We start from the raw sequence: 25,314 nt of genomic DNA, 5'->3' as shown, positions 1-25,314 counted from the left end.
AACTCCTTTGTGTAGACATTTTTCTCTGAGATTCTCTCTAAATGATGAGGTAAAAACACCACTACATTAAAATACCACTTTAATCTTACAACTGCCCCAACATGAACTCCTTAGCTTTTGTCAGAACCCCAAAGAGTCCTCTTATCCAAAATTAAGAACTCCTGCTCTCACAGGGTATCCCTACTGGGTATAGTGCCCTATAAGGGTGTTCCCATGGAACTGCAGTAAAACTTTGTGTTAATTACCTCAGTGTCACCTACAACTCTGCAAGCTTTTTGAAAACCAAGAAGAGTCTTAAATTTATCTATCTTTGGCACCTAGATGTGCATGAGAATGTAGATTGAATAAAAGATCTCTATATTCCCTTCCACTTTGTACACTATTGATAATTTGCAAGAGGTGAAACGCTTTCTACAGGCATATCATTTGGAATGATTAGAGCAGACAAAGGGTACAAATAGAAAACAGAATTCTATCTCCTTTTCTTCTCAAGTGCTATAGTACTCATAGAGAATAAAGATGTAAATCTTCCTGGCTAGACACCTTGTACCTTTCCCTGGAATTCCAAGCCCTCAACCGCAGTGATCACCAGCCACTGACAAACACTTCAGAGATTCTCAGGACTTAGACATGTCTCAAAGGGAAACTACATAAAGGGCTATTTAGAGAACTGACACTTTCATTTTAAAAATCCCCAAAGCACGAACCAGCAATGGTAATGCAATAATTCTGGAGACTGGTGGTTCTAACAAAGACAACTGAGAGGAAATAGGGAACAGATACATAGGCATTTAGACATAATTGGAGGGAAGTAGTCAAGAGCTAAAACTCAGCTGGTGCCATCAACCAACTCTAATAACTTGTTCATTACAGGATTTAGGATGATGTGGTCCACATTCTCCCTGACAATTCAATTATGTTAACAGATTTATACTTTTATAGAATTGTGTATTACATGCGACTTTCCCTTTTTAACAAAAAATGCATTTTGGTAATATAAAACTGTCAAGACATGATAGTGTTTTATTACAAATTGACTTTATACACAGAATAGCATAGTGGTGAAAGAGCAAAGGTTCTGTAGCTAGACTGGATGATTAGAATCCTGGCTCTGTTCCTTACCAGCTATGTGACTTTGGATATATTATTTAACCTATCTCAGTCTCAGTTTATTTATCGATAAATAGAGTTAGTTAACAGTATACATTTTATAACATCATTGCCTAATATAACTTTCTGTGATTATGGAAATGTTCTCTGCAGTGACCAAATGGTAGCCACCAGCCTCACGTGGCTACTGAGCAGCTTAAATGTGACTAGGATCAACTAAGGAACTAAATGTATAAACTGATTGTATTTTAATTGATTTAAATATAAATAGTCCTATATGACTCATAGCTACTATCCTGGGAAGCACAGTTTTATAGGGTTGTAAGGATCACATGGGCTACGCATTCAGATCAATGTCTGGCACACAATAATCAATAAATATTCACTATTGATATTATGCACCATGTCATAGAAAATGGATAGGCGAGTATGGGTTATAATTTTCTTTAACACTTTTCCTAAATCTTGTGGATAATTCTTTTTCCTACTATTTATATTTACCGGCTAATTCCCCTTCCAGCTAGCACCGGCTTCAGGAAACACCTGACTAGCCTGCACACCAAGCCCTATCCACCCTTCCTGGGCCTAACGCATGTGCTGCATGTTGAGTTTTTCTTAAGATTTTGCATACTATTAAGAACACATTTGATCCTGGTCTCCTTCACATTCTACCACCAGCGTTACCCCCCACCCCCATCCCACCCCCAATGTTTTTACTACTTTTACCAGAATCTTTCAAGTATTAAAGCATATTGATTTCCTATTGGGATAATTTGTAAGATGATTTTATTATTGTACTTGACATAACCAAATTACTCAGTCATTCTAAATCTTAAAACATCTCATCAGGCTCACAAAAAAACCTACTAAAATTATAATCACCTTGTTTTTTAATGAGGTTAGAATGAAGTTAGAAAGGTTATCTTTTGTTTCCTAGTATATACTAAAAGGCAACCACTCATGTTTTAGCACGTATATGTTATCATTGAAAAGGTTATAAGCTCTAATTAATAATACTCTGCATCTCTTTTTATATAGCAATACTATTCTATTTCCTAAACAGTCCCATGACATTAAACCAGTTGTTTCTAGCAGAAAGATTCCTAGAACAATACAAATTGATAAAGATTTCCTTCTCTTCCTACTGGAGAGGATATAGCTAGAATATGAGAATGGCTGTCAGGAGAAATGAGAACTGAGGCTGGGCATAGTAGCTCACGCCTGTAATCCCAGCACTTTGGGAGGAGGTCAAGGAGGGCGGATCACCTGAGGTCAGAAGTTCAAGATGAGCCTGGCCAACATGGTGAAACCCCATCTCTACCAAAAATACAAAACTTAGCCAGCAATTGTGACATGCGCCTGTAGTTCCAGCTACTTGGGAAGCTAAGGCAGGAGAATCACTTGAACCCAGAAAGCGGAGGCTGTAGTGAGCCGAGATCACGCCCCTGCACTCTAGCCTCGACAGAGTAAGACCCTGTCTCAAAAAAAAAGGAAAGAAATAAAGAAATGAGAACTAAAAGTCTGAATTCACATATCTAAGAAACACACTAGACAGATATGGCCCTTACATTTATAATTTTATATTCTAAAATATGAAATATTGAGAAACAAGTTAAATAATCTGACATATGCTTCTACCCAATGAGGAAGGTATAATAAATCAACTGGCCTCATGTAATACCAGAGAGAAGCTAAGAAATAAAGAAAAGAAGATACAAAAAATAATTAAAGCATCTATTTTCAGGTATATACTACTATCAAGTATATAATAAATTGAATTATAAACTCAAAAAGAAAAAAAGCAAACCACTGCCCAGAAATAAAAGGGGCATATGGGGGTGGTGAGTGGATGGTTCTTTACTACTCTTTTAAAGGTAAAAGCATCCTGTTTCTGTAATAAACTGTTTCTATCCTGGGACTCCCCATGCTTTGTTCTCTGGGATTCTTTTTCCCATTTTTAACAGTTAGAAACAATTTTAACTACAAGTAATGGAAACCTTGAGTTCTGTTACAAGGGATTTTTTTTTTTTTTTTTTTGAGACAGAGTCTCACTCTGTCGCCCAGGCTGGAGTGCAGTGCAGTGGCGCAATCTTGGCTCACTGCAACCTCCACCTCCAGGGTTCAAGCAATTCTCCCGCCTTAGCCTCCCAAGTAGCTGGGACTACAGGCGTGTGCCACCACACCTGGCTTTTTTTAATTTTTAGTAGAGATGAGGTTTTGCCATGTTGGCCAGGCTGGTCTCAAACTCCTGACCTCAGGTGATCTGCCCACCTCGGTCTCCCACAAAGTGCTGGGATTACAGGTGTGAGCTACCACTCCTGGCCAAAGAATTTTTTTTTAAGTTATCAGCAGTCTGGGAAAAGGGTGAGATTTAGATTTGATTCTGGGGTACAACAATAAAAAAAATTTGCATTCTACTGTGTCAATTCCATTCTAAGGCTTGATTGCCTTGTGATTATAAGGTAACGCTCAACTTTTTAAATAAGGGCCACCTACCTTCAGTCCGACATAGTCTTTTTCTCAGAAAGAACCAAGCCCTTCCCCTCGGTCTGATTAGACCCATTTAGGTCTTGTGTCTACCCCAGACCAATAACAGCCGCCAGGGAAAGGTCTTGCACTAACTGGCTTAGATTAGTCAGGACTAATCTCCGGAATTTGGGATGGGATTCACCTCCCCAATCACATGAACTATGGGAAAGGAAGTTCCCTGGACAAAACGAGAGTTTCAGTAAGAAAAAGAGTGAAACAGATGTGGAAAAGGTAATCAATAGACTGCACTTCTCTCTCCTGACTGACTCGCTATCTAGTGTTAAATATTTTGACTGATTACTAATAGCATGCTTTACTGACTATAGCACTGCTTGTACATTTAGTGGTGAGTGGCTGTTGCTGGGGAAAATGAATAATTAAAGATAAAGTTAAGGATGCTAAAGAAACTTTCTAGCTGAACCTAAGGCCATCACGAGTCACAGTTATGCACACAGGTACTTTTGTCCAGTATAGGTGCTCACAGGTGTAGCACAGCAAAAAAATCTGAATAGTCAAAGCATGGTAGGGGTCTGATTTACCGCCCTTACTAAAGTTCAGGACCTGAATAGTATGACACCCTTCTGAATAAAAAGGAAAGGCAGGATCATTGAAATAAGGCCCTAGAAAGTGACCAGACCATTAGCATTGCAAGGATATTCATTATAGTAGGATCTTACAGGACAGGGCTCTTTCGTTGAGGCAGTAAAGCAATACAGTAACAAATACAGAAAGTCCAAAATGGAAAACAGAACAAACCCTTGAAGAATTAAGAATACTGTTTATGTATCAGCATTCTTTCCATTGCACCACACTGTCTTTAGCAGAAGCCTAAAATTCTTCAGATGGGTTACACAAGAAAGATGTTTCACTCCCAAATTCTTAGAGTGGAAAGTAACATCTTTGTAATTTAGAAGACAAGGAAGAAAATGGAATCCTCTCAGTTTCTGACACTGTCCAAGCTTTAGGCAAAAAGGAAAAAGAAAGCAAAGTTTTACACAGGTTTCTAGCCAAGAGAGTTGGAAGTTTTTGTTTCTACTGGGGAGAGCAGGGAGAGATGTAAGTTAATAGCATCTTTTCCTTTCTAACACTAGAAAAAAATGAGTAGTCAATTCTACATGGTATAAAGAGATGCTCTGAGGACAATAAGAGATTCACTTGTGTACTATTAGAATTCTTAAAGGGTCTACAGTGTTTGAAATAATTTGCAACAAGAGTACAGGATCAAGGTATTTTCATACATCTCCTTAGCTACATTCCAAAACAGAATTCATTTTCAGTTTGGCAGTGTGGATTTGGGAGGACTGTGTTTTTGAGAGGAGTCTCAGAGTTGTGACCAGGGTAGTAGTCAATAAAATATGCTTGTAGATGCAAAGAGACAACTGAATCATCAAAGTTGCAAGAGTGTCATTTCTTCAACTTTGGCTTTTCTAGTTTGTAGTAAGTTAAAAAAATTACTGGAGTACAAAATTCACTTGTAAGTAATTTGGCATATCTGTATCTTTTGGTTGCATTGATAATTAAAAAATAAGCAATATGCTATTTTTAGTATCTTAACTTCCCTACACATAAACTATTACAATTAAATCCTGTTTAGTTTTTTTTTTTTTTCTAAGCAACTCTACTAACATGACTGTTTAGTTTTTTCACCACTTCTACTTTACAATTTACTTCCTGTATTATACATTTGGTTGTTCTTTCAGAACATGTCATGGGCAGTTTCAACAGATAGCACATGACATATATTCTTTCCAGATTTCTACAATTAATCCTGAATTTATTCCATTTCCATTTGGAGAAAGTCTGAAATATTTTCCATTGACATTTCACGGGGATACAGCTATAGAGTTCTATCTCAATTTGCAACGGATTACTAGGAAAGGAGGTCCCTTATTTTATGTACCATCATAAAAACCAAGACAAGAAACTAATAACCTATATTCTCTAAAAATCATGTGCATCACAAGATCATTAGGTATAAGCATTTGTAAGGCATGAGAGAATTAGCACTTCACAGCTACAAGCACAAGATGCTACATTCTATAATCATCTTTCTTTCTTTCAACTGAGATGGAAACTTGCATCTCACTTAAGGATTTTAGAGTAAAAAGGATCAGGAACATTTATTTTGGCCTGTATCCTTTTGTGTCTTTTCTTTCTCCTGAAGCTCTCTTTTTAATCCAGTATTCTTATTTTTCAAAGAAAAGACTAGCTTGAATTTTTATCCCTTTGAAATGTATCTCATTGGACCCCTTATAAATCACTTCTTAACTGAAGTGTATTTTCAATTATTTTTAAATTTCTCAGTCCCTAAGGAGTACCATATTCTTTACATTACTTTAGTTAGAATTTTATATTTTAATTTTGCCTAGAGTTGGAATTTCAGATAGTTTAAAAGCATTTTCATTGTTTTTTTTTTTTTAAACAGTGGCCTGTAAGGTATACTCAGCCTTTTGAAAGAGATATGCTTTTCTGAAAAATGCCTTACAATTTTTACATTCTTATAGACTTATATGATTTCAGGGCAGCTTTGTAATAACATTCAAATTGACAAGGGTTTCAAAAACTTTCATTTTAAAGGTCTCACCCAGACAATCTGCCATTTAAATTTTTGTAGGAGAAATATTGATATTTACAGAAACTTGTGGATCTTTACAACCTTGCTTAATTTATCTATTTGAAGTTGATTTTTACATGCTAGGTTTTACTAAGCAGAAAGCAAGAAAAAAAATGAAGTTTTTAAAAGATTTAGACCAAAATACTATTATGCCACTTCAGTCTTCACTTAAGTAACTCTAAGACAGGATTTCTCAACCTCTGCATTACTGACATTTTGGGCTGGATAATTCTCTGTTGTAGGGGGCTGTCTTTTGTATAGTAGGATGTTTAGCAGCATCTCTGGTCTCCTCTATCCACTAGACACCCACAGCACCTCTGCCTCACTCCTTCCTGACCCCACAACTTCTGACAACCAAAAAAAAAAATATCCCCAGACATAGCCAAATGCCCCTTAGGGGTAGAGGAGAGGGAGACAAAATGGCACTAGTTGAGAACTGCTGCTGTTTATTTTGTGCATCATCAAAACTAAAGATTCTACTACAGTAAGCCTCAGTGTTTATTTTTACAAAGGAGGCATATAGCAAGTAGAACCAAAATCTTATATGGTGGTGAAAACATATTTTAAAATATGATCAAATTGAAATTATAATTATAAATTACTCAGTTTCTGTGCAGCGAAGTCTGATTTCAACTGAACCTCAGCTACTTTTAAAGTTATTTCCCTGTAAAGGGTACCACTCACTTTTAGGTTCGTTTGCAACATTTTCTTCTTTTCTCTCTGAAGTTCTTTTCTGTAGGGATGGATGTTTTCCCTTCTGTCTGATAAAGCACCCACGACGACACTACTCTTTCCTTTGCTCACTTCACACCTCTGCATAAAATTGCTTTCATGTTTAGCTATGGCAGAAGAAACAGAACTAAGGGTGACTAGTTCCTTCTCCAACGTAAATGCCATATTATCAATTAGGAAATTCTCACTTCCTGATTTTAGATTTTTGAGGAAACAGTTTATAGGGAGAATTCTGATGAGATTATGAAGGCACTGGAACATAACTGTTTGATTCCTAAAATAAAAAACCAAACAAAATATTACAAAAATTAGGACAGCACAAAGCAGTGATGTACAATATATTGCAGTAATCAATTAATATTCATTTATAAACACCATAATGATAAACAGAATCAATTACGTATGTGAAAATTGATAAAATTCAGACTACAGCAATCAAATATACATATCCCATATCAACTCAGTTAATATTAATCAGATTGTTTCCAATTAAATTTTTTTTTGCTGAGTAATAAGGTCAATATAATATTTTTTAAAATTTTACTGTGGCAGAGAGGTAACAGGAAATCTCAAAATAATTACTAGGCACTAAAAAAAGCCAAAAACAAATATAAAATTAAAGCAGAGATCTTCAGTTTCTAAATGAAGCCAATGTGTTCATTCATGCTAAGCCATGGCAATAATACAAAACCCATGCAGATCGCTGTTGAACCACACATTGATCACACTCATACACACTAACTTCTCTGGACTGATTACAATTTAATGCGCATTACCTGGAATAGATTATTAAAATCCCTTCAAATGGTGTTCTCTGTTTCCAGGTGAAGAGTGTCCCATAGAAACTTCCCGGCCTTTCACAAAAGTACACTTCTGGAAATTCTTTGATTATTTCACATTTCATATGTTCTAAGAGCCACACCTTCATTGAATTCAGGGCATAGCCAGGTGACGTGATTTGAAAACAAGATTTGTGGAATGCTGTGAGGAGTGCAAAAAGATCTTCCATGTGCTCTACAAAAAAAGTCACAAGCTCTGTCATTAAACTCTGTCCATTATCAGATAAACAGAATTCTTAAAATTTTCTAATTCAATTAAATATATAATCTAAAAGTGCCAACAAAATTACCTATAGGTTTCTTCTTTGGAAACGTCAGTAGGTACTTCCCAGTTGAAAGATCTTCTAGACTTAAAAACACTCTGCCACATACAACATAACGATCTTTGGGACAGTTACCACTCTCTCTCTCCATAATGTGTAGCAGTACAGTGCAACAAAATTTACTGAATGCTAAAAGTGGTGAAAGAGATGTTACAGCAGTAATTATCTGTACACACTCTTTCTTAGATGGGTGTTCACAAACAAAGCTTTCCTCTTTCTTGCTATCAGGGGTCAACTTGACCCTTTTTGCTTCCAATCCTATTTCACATGGCTTCAAGTATGGTGCTGGGAAAGGATTTGTACTCAACTTAATCACTCTATTTTGACATTTAAGAAGCCGAAATCTGGAGTCATGGGCTTGATCCATTAACAATGATAAAGTCACATCATTCAGGGACCTGTAAAAAACCCAGACTTTGGTTTAATCTAAAAGCTCATTCTTTAAAATCAAACTGATAATTAAATGTCATATAAACAACAGTAAAAAAAAATATTTATTCTTTCCTTTCCTGGAAAACATCATTTCAAATGTAAAATATATCAGAAAGTTAAGAGTAAAAGCCAAACACATTTTTAAAGGTCCTATGATAGCACCTCTCTTTAAAAAGGCAAGCAAAAACATTGTAAATATGCTAGGGTTTAGGAAAGTAAAATTTTTAAGATAGAGGAATGGTATTAGGAATGATAGTAAGAGAAATTAAAGAAAAAAAAATTTAAGGTAAAGGAATGGTAAAATAATGCCTGGATTTTATTTTTTAAGTAGGTCTTTTTTTGCCTCCTCTTTTTAAACAAGAAAAAATCTACTCATTATTTTTTAAGAGTTTATTTTAGTAATACTTCAGAATGCAAATAGCTCTAAACTAAAAATTGTATTTTTTGTTCCTCTAAATGACTTGAATAAAATGTTTTTTCAGTCAGAATATTGTTTATCCCTCAGCAATTCTTTCCATATCTACATTTATAATAATTTACAAATATATACAGGCTTATTGTAGTACATTCCAGCATTGTCAAACAGGTAAGAATGGTGACATGACCTAATACAGAAAACTCCTTTAGTACAGGAATTTGACCATGTCTAATGAGTTATACTAAAGACTTTAAAAGAACTCAAAAATCTTCATTTGCACTAATTGAACTACTGTTTTGTTGGGAATGCCGTTTTATCAACACTACATATATACTGTAGAGTAATTATGTAGTAGGTACAACAGAGAATTGGAATTATCAACAGGGGAGAAAGACGATACAGAAAGAAGAAGATATATCATAATGATAAGCAAAAACCTTGAAGTTTTTACATCATGGTGATAAGTAAAAATGTGAAGTCCTTAATCTGAAGTATCAGCATGGACTTACAGTATATTTTATCTCTAAATAAACCAAAACCACAACAAACCAAACTAACAAAACACATTATTTCCTACCTCTGCTTACTAAAAAGGCCCAGAAACAACAACCCACTCAGGATAAATAAGTACCTCTTGCACTCAAATTCTGATTTCTAAATTACAAACTATATTTGAGGGTCTAACTAAATAATTGATGAGAAGAGGTTTCTCTTTATAGAAGTATTCCAGGTAATAAATAAAGAAGCAATAATAGAATTAGAATACCATCATGTTGTAAAATGTAATGGAACAATGAAACTAAGCAATGAGCATCAATAGTTGCTAATATCACAAAAGGAAAATGACCACACTTTATATACTTCCCCATGGAAGAAAGCAATACTATGAAGTATTCTGTTAACAAAAATCCAGGCATTATTCTGACCCAGTCAAGATCTAACCATCAATTTGGAGGAAATACAGGAGACAGGGAAACATGTTAAGCAATACCACAGGAAGTAATCAGCAAAATCCAGTCTATAGAACTTCACAGGGCAAACTGCCTGGCTTCTATAAAATATACTTTGCATTAAAAAAAAAAAAAAAAGAAAAAGGATACCTACAGACTACAGATTACAAAGGACTCAGAGATAACAGTCAAGTCCAATTTATAGTCCTTATCTGACTCATGATTTGAAAAAATACTTTTAAATTCAGAAATGGGAAATTTGACCATTTACTGAGGGAATTACTGTTAATTTTGGGGGGTAATTATATTTTTTAAGTTCTTATTTTTTAGATACATACACTGGAATAGTTACAGATGAAATAATATAATGCCTTTGAGTGCTTCAAAATAATCTGGGGGATGTGGGTGAGGAGTGCATGGAGGTATAGATGAAACAAGATTAGCAATGAGTTGATAATTACTGGAGCAGAGTGATGGGCAGAAGGGTTCACCACACTATTCTCCTTGTATGTTTGAAATGTTCTATACATAAAAACATTTTAAGTAATTCTGTTTAGCATATGAAAAAAAAAAAAAGACAAGACAGAAAATAGAGAATAAAAAATTACCAGGCAGATCTAAAAAAGAAAGAATAAAACTTATGATAATACAAATAATAATAAAACTTAGAAACTCAATGACTGGATTAAATAGCTGAATAGAAAGAACTGAAGATATAATTAGTGAAAATAATATAGATCAGAAGAAATTATCTAGATGAATAGAAAATATGAAACAGATGTTAAGAGACATAGAGTATGGAATGAGAAGGTCTAACAGAGTACTAACTGAAGTTCCAGAAGGAGACAGATACTGGAGAAAGTTAGGAAGCATCAGTATGTTGAGAATTAAGAATTAAGAATTTTTTGAATTGCCAGAAGAAAACAAAACAGTCTGAGGAAGCTCAACAATCTAAAGGAGGAAAAAAAAAAAAAAGAAATCTGCACTTAATCATGTCACTGTCAAATATTTAGAAAAAGAATAACAGAATACATCCAAATAAAGTAAAAGTAAATAAAAAGGGATCAGAAATGAACAGGGAATACACAATTGAAGATCAACAAAAAATTTAATTATTTGAAAAGATCTAATAAAATGGATGAATCTCTGGCAAGATCAAGGAAAAAGAAGACACAAATAAGATTTGGAATAAAAAGACACTGACAAACACTAACAATACAGTTGATAAATACCTAAAGAGGATTTTAGGAACAACTTATGCTAATAAATATAATAATTGAAAAATATAAGCAAAATGTATTCAAGAATAAATAAAAATGTGAATAATCCTATAACTAAAGAAATTGAATCAGTAGTTAAAAGTCACCTCACAAAGAAAATGCCAGATTTCTACTGCACTCCAGGCGACTACAACCAAATATCAAAGAGCAGGTAATTCCAAATTTACATAAACTGCTCCAGAGAACAGGAAAAAAGGAAATATTCCTCAATTCATTTATAAACTAGGATAGCCTTGATACTAAAACCAGGCAAGTATCATTCAAGAAAATTTCAAGCCAATTTCACTCATGAATTTAGATACAAATATTCTTGACCAAAGGATAGCAAACCAAATCCAGTGACAAACTGTTTATCACAAGAATGCGAGACTTATTTTACAATATAAAATTGATTAATACATTAAAGAGAAGAAAAACCCAGATGATCAACCAGCCCAAAACAGCTTAGAAATTCACTGAAACAAGACAATAAATCCGTATCTCAAACCCACGAGATAAGTAGTCTGGCTCCCTTACTGTGTTAAGCTGATCAAATATACTGCCATCACCTATTACAAAGCACTATCTGGTTTCTCTCTATTTGTGTATCTGTGGTTCAAATTCAATGTAGTTACTGTAATGCCTGTATTTAGCCTGTTTTGGCTAAAAAGCTCTTTGCTAGACTGCAGATATAGATGGCATGCACATTACTTCTGTATCCGTGATTTCAACAGCCCAAAAGAGAATATTGTCTGTTATCAGAGGGAGATACTTTGTTATTTAACTAACCTTTTATCTATTCACTTTGGTCAATAGTCTCTAAGTATCCCTAATACCTCTAAATGTTTTGATTAAAAAGTTCTGTACGCTGTTTGATTATCTCCACCGTGAGACTACAGTGTCTTAATTTCATAAACCTCATCCTCTTCATATTATTAACTCAATGCATTTGTGTAAAAGAGATACTTCTAGAGCTGTGCTGGCCAAGAGAGTAGCTATTAGATATATGTGGCTATTAAGCACCAGAAATGTGGCTAGTTGGAATTGTGATATGTTATACATGTAAAATACACACCAACTTTTAAAAACTTTGTATGAAAAAACAGATGCAAAATATCTTATTAACAATTTTTATACTAATTACATGTTAAAATGATAATGTTTTGGATATATTGGGTTAAATAAAACATATCATTAAAATGGCCAGGCATGGTGGCTCATACTTGTAGTCCCAGCATTTTGGGAGGCCGAGGTGGGTGGGATCACTTGAGGTCAGGAGTTTGAGAGCAACCTGGCCAACATGGTGAAACCCCGTCTCTACTAAAAACACAAAAACTAGCCAGGCATGATGGTGCATGCCTGTAATTCCAGCTACTGGGGAGGCTGAGGCATGAGAATTGCTTGATCCCAGCAGGTGGAGGCTGCAGTGAGCCGAGATCATCCCATTGCACTCCATCCTGGGCAACAGAGTGAGACTTTGTCTCAAAAATAATAATAATAATAATTTCCCCTGCTTCTATTTACATTTTTAAATATGGCCTCTAGAACATTTAAAATTGCACATGTGGCTTACATTAATTTCTATTGGACAGTACTGTTCTGGAGCATCAAGATAGTGTTATCATGTTGGAATTTACTTACAGCTTTAAAGAAGATGTAGTTTTCACTCCAACAACCAAGCTATCATCCATTACACGATACCATATCTTCTCTACTAGCTGTTCTGAATCTTGAAAATTGTCTGATAACTTTTCATCTGAGATATGGACAGAATTTTCTTCTTCACCACAAAGAGGAACAAGACATTCCTTATAAAAAAAAAAAAGTTTAAATAACTAATTATAAAACATGTACCATGTGTAGCAAAACTGAAAAAAAAAAAGTTAAGTGTGCTTTTGGCTAGGGCTTATGACCTAAATATTTAAAAACAAATCATAACATATCATATTATAGATTATACACAATTTACTAATATGAAATGTATAAAATATATAAAATTCCCTATCTATTCGGATGGGGTATCCAACAGAGAGTCAAAAAGGAGGTAAACCTGGAGTCCATTTTGGGAAAAAAAAAAGTCTGATAATATGTACCCCAGTTATACTGAAAATAATCCAGTCTGTATTTTATCAGTGACTTGCACTAAGCCTATAACTGTAAACTTTTGTATGAATAAAACTGATTAAACTATCTTTCGACTACTTAGAGCTTATTGCTAAAATTTTATTCTTAAAGTCCAAGCCATACTCATTTCCACACACATATGGATATACAACATTAGAAACAGTAGTAATAATAGTAATGATAATAATAATATACAACATCTATTGAGTGCTTGCTTTATGCCAGGCACTGTTCCAAATGCCATTTTTGTATCAATTCATTTAACCCACACAATAACCCTAGTACCCTAGATCTGTGGTATTATCATCTACATTTTACAGATAAGAAAAATGAGGTACAGGAAAGTTATGTAACTTGCCCAGGGTCACACAGCAAGTAGCAGGGCTGGGATCTCAACTGAATCCAACTGGTCCCAGAGCCCATGCTCTTCCTTAACTGTTACCCTATACTGCCTCTCTATGTGGTAATTACTGAAGAAAGATAGGGGCATTCACTCAATAGGAGACAAAATACGTTCCCAGGAATCTGACACTTCTGTCAGTAGTTGTGAGTTCTGAAGCAGGCTATTCATCTGAAACCTGGGGAAATTTTTACTACCTGCCAGGTTTGCTTTTAAAACTAACAATGTAAAGGGCCAAAAATGGGGCCTTGCACATAGTGGTTTCAATATATTAATTTCTAAACATTCCTTCCCCTTTCTAAAATTGGCAAAATCATTGAGGTGAGGAAAGGAAATGGTGTAGCAGTTTTAACAATGACTTTCATGAGGTTTCCCAGGAAATTAGAACAGTAATACAGAAATGCAACACAATGTGTTTTTGTTATGTTTTATTACATTAACAAGATCATATTTTGGACCCAAATCCTTATATGGCGAAGACTGGAATACAAATACAAAGCATAGCCCATGACAAAAATGGTCAATCCAGAAGGAAGTCAGAGCTAGGCACTACAGTGACTTGAGGGAATAAAAAGCAACATTAGTTCAGCTCTTACTGATTTACTTCTAGTGTCGCCATGTGTGTCTTTCTCACTATGAAATTAATGTGCATAAATATTATTTTTATGAAGTTTCAGCAGTTTTTACTAACTTCCTACATTAATGTACTGACATAAGTTACCACATAAGAGACCTGAGGAAGTTCTTTTTTTTTTTTGAGATGGAGTTTTACTCTTGTCACCCAGGCTGGAGTGCAATGGCAGGATCTCAGTTCACTGCAACCTCTGGCTCCCAGGTTCAAGTGATTCTCCTACCTCAGCCTCCCAAGTAGCTGGGATTACAGGCACATGCTACCACGCCCAGCTAATTTTTTATTTTTAGTAGAGATGGGGTCTCACCATGTTGGCCAGAATGGTCTCAATCTCTTGACCTCATGATCCACCCATCTTGGCCTCCCAAAGTGCTGGGATTACAGGCGTGAGCCACCACACCCGGCCCTGAGGAGGATCTTATTATAATCAGCCACAAGGAAAAAGAGAGTAAAATTATAAAAAGCAGATAGAAGGACTAAAAAACCCATAGCAGTGTAGGAACACTTGCTAGAGGGAAAAATATCCTTAGAAAGAAACAATCCAACAGACTAAAAGAACAATCATTATACTAATAATAAAATTATGTCATCACCAATACAAAGTTAAATAATACTCAGTATATTCTATTTAAGAAGTCAGTAAACACATAATTCACTTACGAGTAATTTCTATCCAAACAATACAAATAAAAAAGTTTAACAGTTAAATCTGTAAACAAAAGGACTTGTTCCCCAAGGTTCCTGATAACTGAAACTTTAATATGCTACAGAATTACATACAAATCGATAAAATATTGGCTCCTTAATCAAATATTTTTCAAAGTCATAAAAGTCCACCATTATAACCTCTGCTGCTTTTCTTCTTGATCCACTGAGCAGCATTTTCTAATATATTCTAATATTCCAATTTAAATAACTTTTCAATAGCTCACAGATTTTCAATTCATAAAATGATAAAATGGTCACATGATTACTTTTACCTCCTCTGCACTTGATGTATTATCATCTTTTCCTTGAACCAGGTTTATCAAAGCTTTGTAAGATTTTGAAATAATTTTTTCCTTAAGAAAGAGATGCTGCCGTAATTCCCGAAAAGAAGAAAAACAAACCTGTAAAGTAGAAAGAAAAACAGCTGCAAGAAACATGATTTCAAATGAAACCAGACATACCAATAATTCAGGAAGTACTTTCTCCAAATGTGCGTATCAATTCATTTTTCTACAGAAAATAAAATACTTCTCAGAGCAAAACTGTTTTGTTTATAGATTTTAAGTCTCTAAGTTTAAAAAATGTATCTTCTTTCAAAGGAAAATATAGAAAACAACTGCAACATAGAGTTTATGTATCAAATTGAGAGAGTGGCAATATATTAGCATGTTTCACTAGTGAGTCATTAAGTAACTTCGAATCAATGTGAATAAAAATCAAGGCCTACAAATACACTCACCCCACACAAAATAACTTTTTCTTGCTGAAATAATTTCTGCTTCATAAACAAGGCATCCACATAAGCAAAGACATCATAATGAATAGAAATTATCACTTTTAATCTGATACTGTTTGAAATTTTCTGTTCATGTAACCTTTATAGCAAAATTTTTAAATAAAATTAAAATTGTAATAGCTCCCAAACTATGTTTATTTTTGTGCTAATAAACTCGGTGCTAGAGTCTACTGAAAACTACTGAAAAAAATAACAATTTGGCTCTGAACCGGGCATACAGCAATCTATTCCTTTCATGACACCAGATAACTAGATTTCAGCACTAAGGATGAAACATTCACAGAATATATTTTGCTACTGAAAATTTAAAGAGTCATGTTATTGAACTGATAGAAGTTGTTTCATTTCAGGTGGTTATCTGAGGCTGTTTAAGTATTCATCTGGCTTTTAATGAAACATTTTTGTAGATTTAAACAACAAAATGCATCACTTTTGGGATTCTTTTCTCTTAAATTACATTTCAAGGCAAGTAAATTATTTTTCTTTTAATCAATGAATAGAAATTGGAGAATGAAGACTGAATTATTCCTATGTGTCCCCTTATTGCGCAAAGTATGTGAAGTGTCTAGCTAATGTTTTAAAACTTCCTATGTTGACCTAGTTCTGTGGGCTGCACATGATTCACACTCCATCACTCAGTAATTTGTGACAGGGAGAGGCAGATGTACCCATCAAAGGTATGTAGCCACAACTGAGCTACTGGAGGGGTGGGGAGTAGAAGAAAAAACTGTGTGGGCAGACTGAAATGCACCCTCGAAAATTATCAGCGTTCACTCTTCCTTCCTCCTTAACATGCCCCTTACTCCAGGACGATATAGTGATTCAGTCGAGTAGCTAAATAATCTTGGCTGTGAAGTTTTGCTACAAAGCTACAAAAATAAATTAGACACATGGTAAGAAACTTAAACAATGTGAAAAAGTACACCTCACTTTCTCTTCCTAGATGCTCAATCCCATTTGCAAAACCAATAGATTGTGTACCTTCCCAGAACTTTTCCATGTGCATGTTAAGGAATGCTTTTTCCTTTGCACAAACAAAAACCCACCCAAAACCAAATACAAGGAGCACATCGTACTGCATGACACTGAACCTTGCTTTTTTGTTCTTTATTGTGATCTCTATCATACATGCAGAAGAATGCACACTACAAAATAACATTTTACAGACTAATAATGAGGCCGACACCCATATAATTCCACCCAAATCAAAAAGTAGCAGTCCAGGAGCTGCCCAGGGACCCTCCACAATCACAATTGCCCTTTCTCCCCTGCAGTCAATACTACCTGGGCCTTTTAAGATAATTTTCTTACCTGTCTTCAAATTTTACGACCTTTGCATGAATTCTTAAGGAGTATTTTAAGTTTTTTGTGTGTTTTGCTTCTGAACCTTTTATAAATGGAATCATTCTGCATGTATCGGGCTTTAGAGCTGCCCATGTTGACACTAGTAGCTGTAGTTCATTCCTTCCACTGCTTACACTATTCCATCATATGACTGCCACAATTTACTTCTCCATTCTCCAGCTGATGGGTATTTGGGTTATGCTCAGTTGTGCAGTGTTACAAACAATGCTGCTATGAATATCTGTGTACATGTGTACAAGATTCTCTAAGGTCCTGGTCTCCCCATCTCCCCTTCCAGTAACTGATTGGAATACAAATTTCAGGGGAGAAAGAACAGTGAAATGGACTCTAGTTCTAGCTCTGTAAGTCACTTAACCTTTCTGGCTCTCTATTTGTTACATCATGTGCAAAATGGTGCAAAGGTAGGCTTGCTCATCTCTAAAAGGCCTTCCAGCATTTAGAACTTTATTATCTACATTGAAAGCTACTGTTAACATGTGGATACTTGAAACAAAATGGATATTCAACTATCTCTTATCCACCACCTCCATTCCTCCCTTCCTTCCCTTAATGTTGTTTAAAGTCTTTCATACTTTCCTTGTCTCTGTGCTACACATTCTGGATAATTTTTCTCATATATTCGGGTTCACTAATTTGCTCTGTATCTCTTTTATCTCTTTAACTGTTAAAGTCATCTATTGAGTTTTTTATTTCAGTGTGTTTTTGCTTGAAACAGATGCTGTTTGGTTATTTTCTGTGAATAATTACCATGATGCCTTTTTTCTTTATGTGTTTAGTTATTCTGTGGACAGCTCATTTTCTTTGAAAAATTACTTGTGAGATTTATGAGGGCTAGGATGAATGTGTGTTTCCAGAGAGGATTTTCTGTTTGTTTCTGTCAGGTGCCTGGGGCACCACCAATTTAAGTTCAATACACATGCTCCCAGGGCAAAAGTAGCATCAGTGTTCTGCTTATCTCTCTGGGTTCCAGCCTTTAAAGTTTGATTTGATAATTTATTCTTACAGCGTCAGCTTTTTGAAGCTTCTAAGAGGGTTTTTAAAGGAGACTTCATCTATCATTTTCAGTTTTAATCAGGAGAGTTGATTCTGCTTCATAAAGTAAACCTTTCATAAAGTCATGCTTTCATAAATTAAAGTACTTTGGCATCATTTCTAAATCAGTATAAAAATATGCATTATTCTCTTTGACAGCTACATAGTATTCCATGGTTCAGGCACATCACAATTTACTTATCATATGCCTTATGATGTATGTTTAGATTTCGGCCAACATTGTAGTTTATAAATGCTACATAAACATTCTTGTAAAATCATCTCTATCCTTAGAAGAGATTTCTAGAAGTGAAACTGCAAGAGTAAAAAGACATGAGTAATGCATCTTTTAGTAACTATAATAACTTTACCTCTGAGAAGGCTGAGCCACTATACATTCACAAAAATACAATAGAAGAATGTACATTTATATTAAGAAAATTAATATTTTGTCATTTATTACAATTTCTTTTTTCACAATTTGTCTTATTACTTTTACTTTGTTCAGGGTACAAAAATTTTGAATAGATCAATGTCTTTATTCATGGTTCTATGTCTGTTATGATGTTTTATTAATCTGTTATTCAAATTCATGTCTAATACATGTTCAATAAGCATTTATTAAAGTAAACTCACTCTAATAATGAAATAGTTGCAAAATAATTTTAAAACAACCTGCAAAGTATAAATATTTGCCACCTGGCCCTTTCCAGAAAATGTTTTCCAATCCTAGGCAAAGAGGAAAAAGTTCAATAACACAGCAAGAAAAGAGACAAATCCAAAAGAGAGGACACAACTAGCATGGCCTCCTCTTTAGCATAATTTTAAAAGGGGAAAAGGGGAATTATTCTAGATAAAAAGACCAATAAGAGATATAATCAAATGCGAGTAAAAACTTTGATTGATTGGATCCTGGAAAAAACAGTTATAAAAGCATTTTTGTGATAACTGAATATATTTGAATATGGACGAGATAGCAAATAAGATTAAGGGATCATTAATAATTTTCTAACTTTGAAAATGGTATTGTAGTTGCATGAGGAGAACATCCTTATTTTTAGGAGATTCCTGCTGAAATACCTATGAGTGAAATATAACATTTGCAACTTTTAAATGGTTCTACAAAAATATATACACACACACACAAACACAAACAAATGAGGCCAACAAGATTTTTAAAAGTAACAAGAGTTGAATGTATGTGGGGATACAGAGATAATCACTGTATTCTTGGAATGTTTCTGTATATTTGAAAATGCTATAAACAAAAAAGGCAGCTTACAAAAGAACATACATCTTATAATCACATTTCTATGTAAATTTGCATAAATTCATTTAAAAATCTGCAAGAATATACATGCCAAAGTGTTAAAATTGGTTATTTCAAAGAAGTGGAATCACAGACAATCATTAGCTTTGTTTTGTTTTGTTTTGACATTTATTTGCAAAGCCTCAGTATTTTATAGGGAATGTGCATTACCTTGGTACACTTGGGAAAAATCAAAAACAAAAAACTCTTTTAGGGAACTTCTTATGGAAAATATGAGAGTAAATTGTTCATGTCTGAAATGTATTATGATTTATCATATTCACTGCTACTCTAAAAAGATACTGTGGTATACTGATCCCGGAAAGAATGTGTTTTCAAAAGTGAGTTGCTTCTATTTTCTCTCATGAGGCTTATTAAATCTATATAGTCTTACTACAAAAAAGGTATCATGTTCAGACGATACATTTATAAGTAGTATCATAATAGTTTGTACACAGGTGCCAAAAAAATAAAGATCCTTTAAAATACCATTTTTCCCCAAGCACCAAGTTGCTTATACTTTAAGGACCTTTCTTTCAATGTTCTTTCCTTCATTTAGAATAACACTAATCGAAAAGCAAAAGAAGCAAACAGACACTAACTTTCAGTCCTGTTTCTAGAGGTGGAACCACCAGGTAACGATTCTCTTGTCTGTCTTCAAATAAGTCATCTTCATTGCAATCCGATGGTTCACTCTAATAAATAAATAAATAAATAAATACACTAAGACTGAAATTTTGAAATAATTGAAAATTCATAAAACTAACAAAACACAATTAAAGTATATCCAGTCAGAACAGTTTCCCGTGCTATACACTATTTTATAAAAGGCAAACTATAGGCCGGACGCGGTGGCTCACGCCTGTAATCCCAGCACTTTGGAAGGCCGAGGTGGGCAGATCACCTGAGGTCAGGAGTTCAAGACCAGCCTGACCAACATGGTGAAACCCTGTCTCTACTAAAAACACAAAAAATTAGCCGGGCATAGTGGCACGCACCTGTAATCCCAGCTACTTGGGAGGTTGAGGCTCCTGCCTTAACCTCCCAAGTAGCTGGGGGTGGAGGTTGCAGTGAGCTGACATTGCAACACTACACTCCAGCCTGGGCATGACAGAGCGAGACTCAGTCTCCAAAAAAAAACAAAACAAAACGAAACAAAGGCAAACTATATATTTTCCCCATCATCTTCTTGTAACTAGAAAAAAATTATTACAATTCCTACTACTACCACCTAACATTTATGTACTGCTTTAAAAATTATCAGCTGGTTAGCTTTCTTTTTAAAGAGCAAACATTTTTCCATTTATTTATTTAAGAGACAGTGTCTTGCTCCCACACCCAGGTTGAAGTGCAACATAATAATCACAGCTCACTGCAGCCTTGAATTCCTGGGCTCTCATTAGCTTTTTAAAAAATCCTAAAATTCCATAACTGGAGAAAAATTAAATTATGCTATTTTTACTAATGAAAAAACTGAGGCTTTGAGAGATTTTTTATTGATTTGAAACTTCAGGGGCATAATTTCCCTTATGTCCAAGATCTCAAGATATTGTGAGCTGTTACTTCCTTTAATAAAGCAGTTTTGCTTCATTTTATTCCTTATTTAATCCAATATTATATTTATTGGGATAAAATGTGATTTTCAGAAGTAAGAATAAAGTTAATTTATAGTATTGCCATCACTTAAGTGATCACCAAATGTACTATAATTCAAATTTATATCAAAAGCATGGTCAATTTGTGTAACATTTGTTGAAAGGAGATTCAATGTCTATATTTAAAAGATTCAATCTATATATTTTTAAAGTTCAAAATTTTAAGTATAAAACCACAAATATTTAAATGATAGGTCAAAGCTTTTGAGCACTTAAGTTTTCTAAAATAGTTCTTAAAATACCATATAATAAGTAAATAGAACTTACTGAATAGTTTATTTTTCCAAGATCCGTTATTTTAAATGAAGTCAGGCAATCTGAGTTCAAGGAGTCCTTAAAAAGTAGGAGTACTTGTTCAGTTCCACTTCCAATGAAGTCATCTATCAGTACTAAGCTAAGTTTTTCCCACTTAGCAGCAACCTAAAAGAAAGGGAGCATTATAGGAGGAATAGACAAGAAAAAAATCAAATGTGAAATAAACAAATTAAGTCCTTTTGTTTCATGTAGTTGTAATTTGTAAAATTCAATCTTATAAATGAGTAATGAAAATAGCAAAAACTAAAAATAAAGATATTAGGGGATGAGAAAATATAAGAGTTATAACAACTTTATAAACAGCAAGGTACTTAGATTTAATATTTTATTCAGGTATGTCCAGGGACTGTCACGTTCTTGATTTCTATATTAACATTTTATTGTAATCTCTAAGTTCTAACACTTTTCATGACTAAACCTTTGGAAATTCTAACATTTATCATGAGTCAAACTCTAGTGAAGATTCTTTCTCTCACACAGCTAATTTAAGGAAGACCCTCATTCCCATAACTCTTAGTAGATATATATTTATGATCAGACAAATTACCCAAAGAATTCAGTTGCGTTAGATAACCAGACAGTACTAGTAGACACCTTAAGAGCTCTTAATGCAAACTCACCTATAGTAGAATCAAGATGAGCTTAAAACCTTAAACCCTGATGTGGGTGTGGAGGGGAATATAGCTAGTATCGGGTACACAGGTGAGGGGTCCTAAGAGTGGAACAGCCAGAACCGTCCTAGCCTCATGGAATGATTTGGTCAGTTTATATCAGAACCTGAGACCTCACGTTTAAAATAGAGGACAACTTCTTAAAGGTACATATAGCTGAAAGCCTCAAGATTGGTCCCAGGGAAAACTAACACCATGAGGATCAAATCCCCCTTCTCCCTGAGACAAAAAAGCTAAAACCCCTTCTCAGAATTCCAGGAGCACAGATACATCATCTAGATGACACAGGAGGGTAGCTCTCATTACAGCAAGAATGAAAGTAAGGCTCTTCAACCCACATACCCAAATATCAATCTTCCCCTACAAGGCTAATTTCCAAAGTTGATTCTTCACTTGTGCAGAGAGACAATTTATCTGTAAACCCATATCCTCCCTTTCTCCCACCAGTATCATGGAGTATAATGGACTATGGGAAGAGACATTAGTAATAAGAATGTGTTTGGCAAGAAAACAGCACAGAACTATATATGCATGCATGTGTGCACACACATATTTGCAATCTATAGCTCTAGAATAGTGCCATCCAATAGAAAGGTAAGTGAGCCCCAAACACAAGGCATATAATTTTAAATTTTCTGGTAGCAGTAAAAAAATGAAATTTTAATATATCTAACACAATATATCTAAAATATTGTCATTTCAATTCAATGTAATCATTAAAAAATTGAGAGATGTTACCATTTCTACTCATCTTTGAAATTTGATGGTTGACATTTATAACATGTTTTAATTCAGACTAGCCACATTTCAAATGTTGAATAACTACATCTGGATAGTGGCTACCATATTAGACAGCACAGCACCAGAACACATTAACCTCTATTGACAACACACCAATAGCTATGCTTCCGGTATACTTGACAATGACCTCAATTTTATTGACACGGACTTTTTTTGAGACAGGGTCCCATTCTGTTGCCCTGGCTGGAGTGCAGTGGCACAATTATAGCTCACTACAGCCTTGAACTCCTGGGCTCTAACAATCCTCCCACCTCAGTCTCCCAAGTAGCTGGGACTACAGGCATATGCCACTATGCCCAGCTAATTTTTTAATTTTTTGTACAGATGGGAGTCTCACTTTTGCCCAGGTTGGTCTCAAACTCCAGGCCTCAAGCAATTCTCCTACCTTGGCCTCCTAAAGCACCGGGATTACAAACGTGGGCCACCACACCCGGCCTATGATCTCAATTTTGAAATGCCTGCCACATAGTTTCTTGTCAAAACTTGCAGAGACAATTTCTACTCAAGAGAGAAAGCCGAAGAAGAAAAAAGCTAATCATGTATTCCTTTAGATTCACCTCTGTTTCCAGTCCTATTACCACATTAAACATCATACCTCGGGCTTTTATGAAGTGTTGATCTGGGAAAACACTAACCTTGATTTTCATTATTTACTCTAATTTATGCTTGTTTGTATTTTACCTATTTTTGTAAGCTGGCTTAATTCCTTCTTGGAATGAGGTAATAAAAGGATAGATGGATGGATGATAGCCAACCCAAAGGAAGACGGCTTCTATCGCTTTCTATTTTGGGGGAAAACTGCTATCAAAGACCCACCTTATTATTTAATAAGGTATTCATCTTATTACTCAAAACCTTTTACAAAATATCACAAACAGTAAATTCTTCTCGGAACTTAATGTTAGAAAAAACCTTTTCCCTTGTAGTATGTTACTTTCAGTTGTAAAACCCACCATATTTATTTTTTTGTCTTAACTGTTAAAACTAAATGTAATTGTTCAAGTGTAATTACTTCTCTTAACCTGGGTTTTTGGCATAATTATTTCTACTCCCACTTTATTTCTAGATTCTTAGCTCTTATTTCTGCTTTTTTTTTTTTTTGGAGACAGATCTTGCTCTGTCAACCAGGCTGGAGTGCAGCAGGGCGATCTCAGCTCACTGCAACCTCCACCTCACAGGTTCAAGCGATTCTCATGCCTCAGCCTCCTGAGTAGCTGGGACTACAGGCATGCACTATGTTGGCCAAGCTGCTCTTGAACTCCTGGCCTCAAGTGATCTGCCTGCCTTGGCAGCCTGAAATGCTGGGATTACAGGCGTGAGCCATCGTGCCCAGCCTTATTTCTGTTTTTAAAGTAACTGAATATTTTACCCTAAACTAATATTTCCCTTTTTTTTTAAGAAGTTGAGTATAAATGTAATACCAAGATAGAAGCAGGACCTGAATATGCCCAAAGTGGCAGGGTTAGAGGCAACTTTGAAGCACTTACTTGTAGATATCAGGGTGAATTCCAGAGTTTTTAAAACAGGGCATTTGAGAGCAGGTTAGCAGTACAGAATTCCTGAAGAAGCAACTTAGGGGGTAAGTCAGTAGGGACTTAGGGAAGCAATGTGTGGAAAAGATAGTGGTCCATTGTAGAGAGAGTGCCCTAGAACACAACTTCGGGTCAGGGAAGCAGCAGTTATAGGTCCACCTACAGGGAACGATGCAGTCTCCTGCCTTGAGTAACATGTTAGTGGCAAAGCTTTACAGGGTCCAAGCAGGAGACCCACTTCAAGAGAGTGAGTACTACAATTAATGACATATAAAGGAATTGTTTTTCCCTTATCTTGGTGAATAGGGGATCTTGAGTAGATGCAAATAACTGAGGACAGCCCTGACTTTTGTCTAACAGTAACATAACAGAGTAATACCTGCTACTTACTAAGTTCCTCCTGTGTGCCAAGCTCTGTGCAAGACACTTTATAATGTCATTTGACTTAATTCTCCCCTCTCAGAGTCAGGATGATCCCAAATTTCATAAAGGAGGAAAATGAGTTCACAAGAATGACATTCCTTAAGGTAACACCAGTAAGTGACTCAGTTGGGACTCAAACCCCGGCTAAGTGTGTTCTTTCTATTATATTACCTTGACCACAGTAAAAGACTATAGAGTATACCAGATGTTTTCCCTCTACCATTTCTTTAAAGGAAAAGAGAATAGAAAAAGACAATTCCAAATAACTTTCAAGTAAATGTATAATGTGCTTTTAAAAGATTGTTTTCAAAATAACATAGGATAGCTTTCAAATTATTTTCCTTTT

General features: G+C 35.0%; 1 protein-coding gene across 1 annotated transcript in view; it reads right to left on the bottom strand.

Annotated features, from left to right (window-relative positions):
* Positions 1-6,163: 6,163 nt before the first annotated feature.
* The window catches only part of FANCB (FA complementation group B), a 29,776-nt gene continuing 10,625 nt past the window's right edge, over positions 6,164-25,314 (bottom strand). The window contains exons 3-9 of the mRNA XM_030933458.1: positions 21,494-21,646; positions 20,174-20,266; positions 15,342-15,470; positions 12,848-13,014; positions 8,115-8,545; positions 7,762-7,999; positions 6,164-7,259 (exon numbers count right to left, since the gene is read on the bottom strand). Coding sequence (XP_030789318.1) covers positions 6,845-7,259; positions 7,762-7,999; positions 8,115-8,545; positions 12,848-13,014; positions 15,342-15,470; positions 20,174-20,266; positions 21,494-21,646 — 1,626 coding nt within the window. The 3' untranslated portion in view covers positions 6,164-6,844. The remainder of the gene's footprint in view (positions 7,260-7,761; positions 8,000-8,114; positions 8,546-12,847; positions 13,015-15,341; positions 15,471-20,173; positions 20,267-21,493; positions 21,647-25,314) is intronic.

This window comes from Rhinopithecus roxellana, chromosome 7 (assembly GCF_007565055.1).
Source record: "Rhinopithecus roxellana isolate Shanxi Qingling chromosome 7, ASM756505v1, whole genome shotgun sequence".
Classification (NCBI taxonomy): domain Eukaryota; kingdom Metazoa; phylum Chordata; class Mammalia; order Primates; family Cercopithecidae; genus Rhinopithecus; species Rhinopithecus roxellana.
This window is presented reverse-complemented; position numbering and strand designations above follow the sequence as displayed.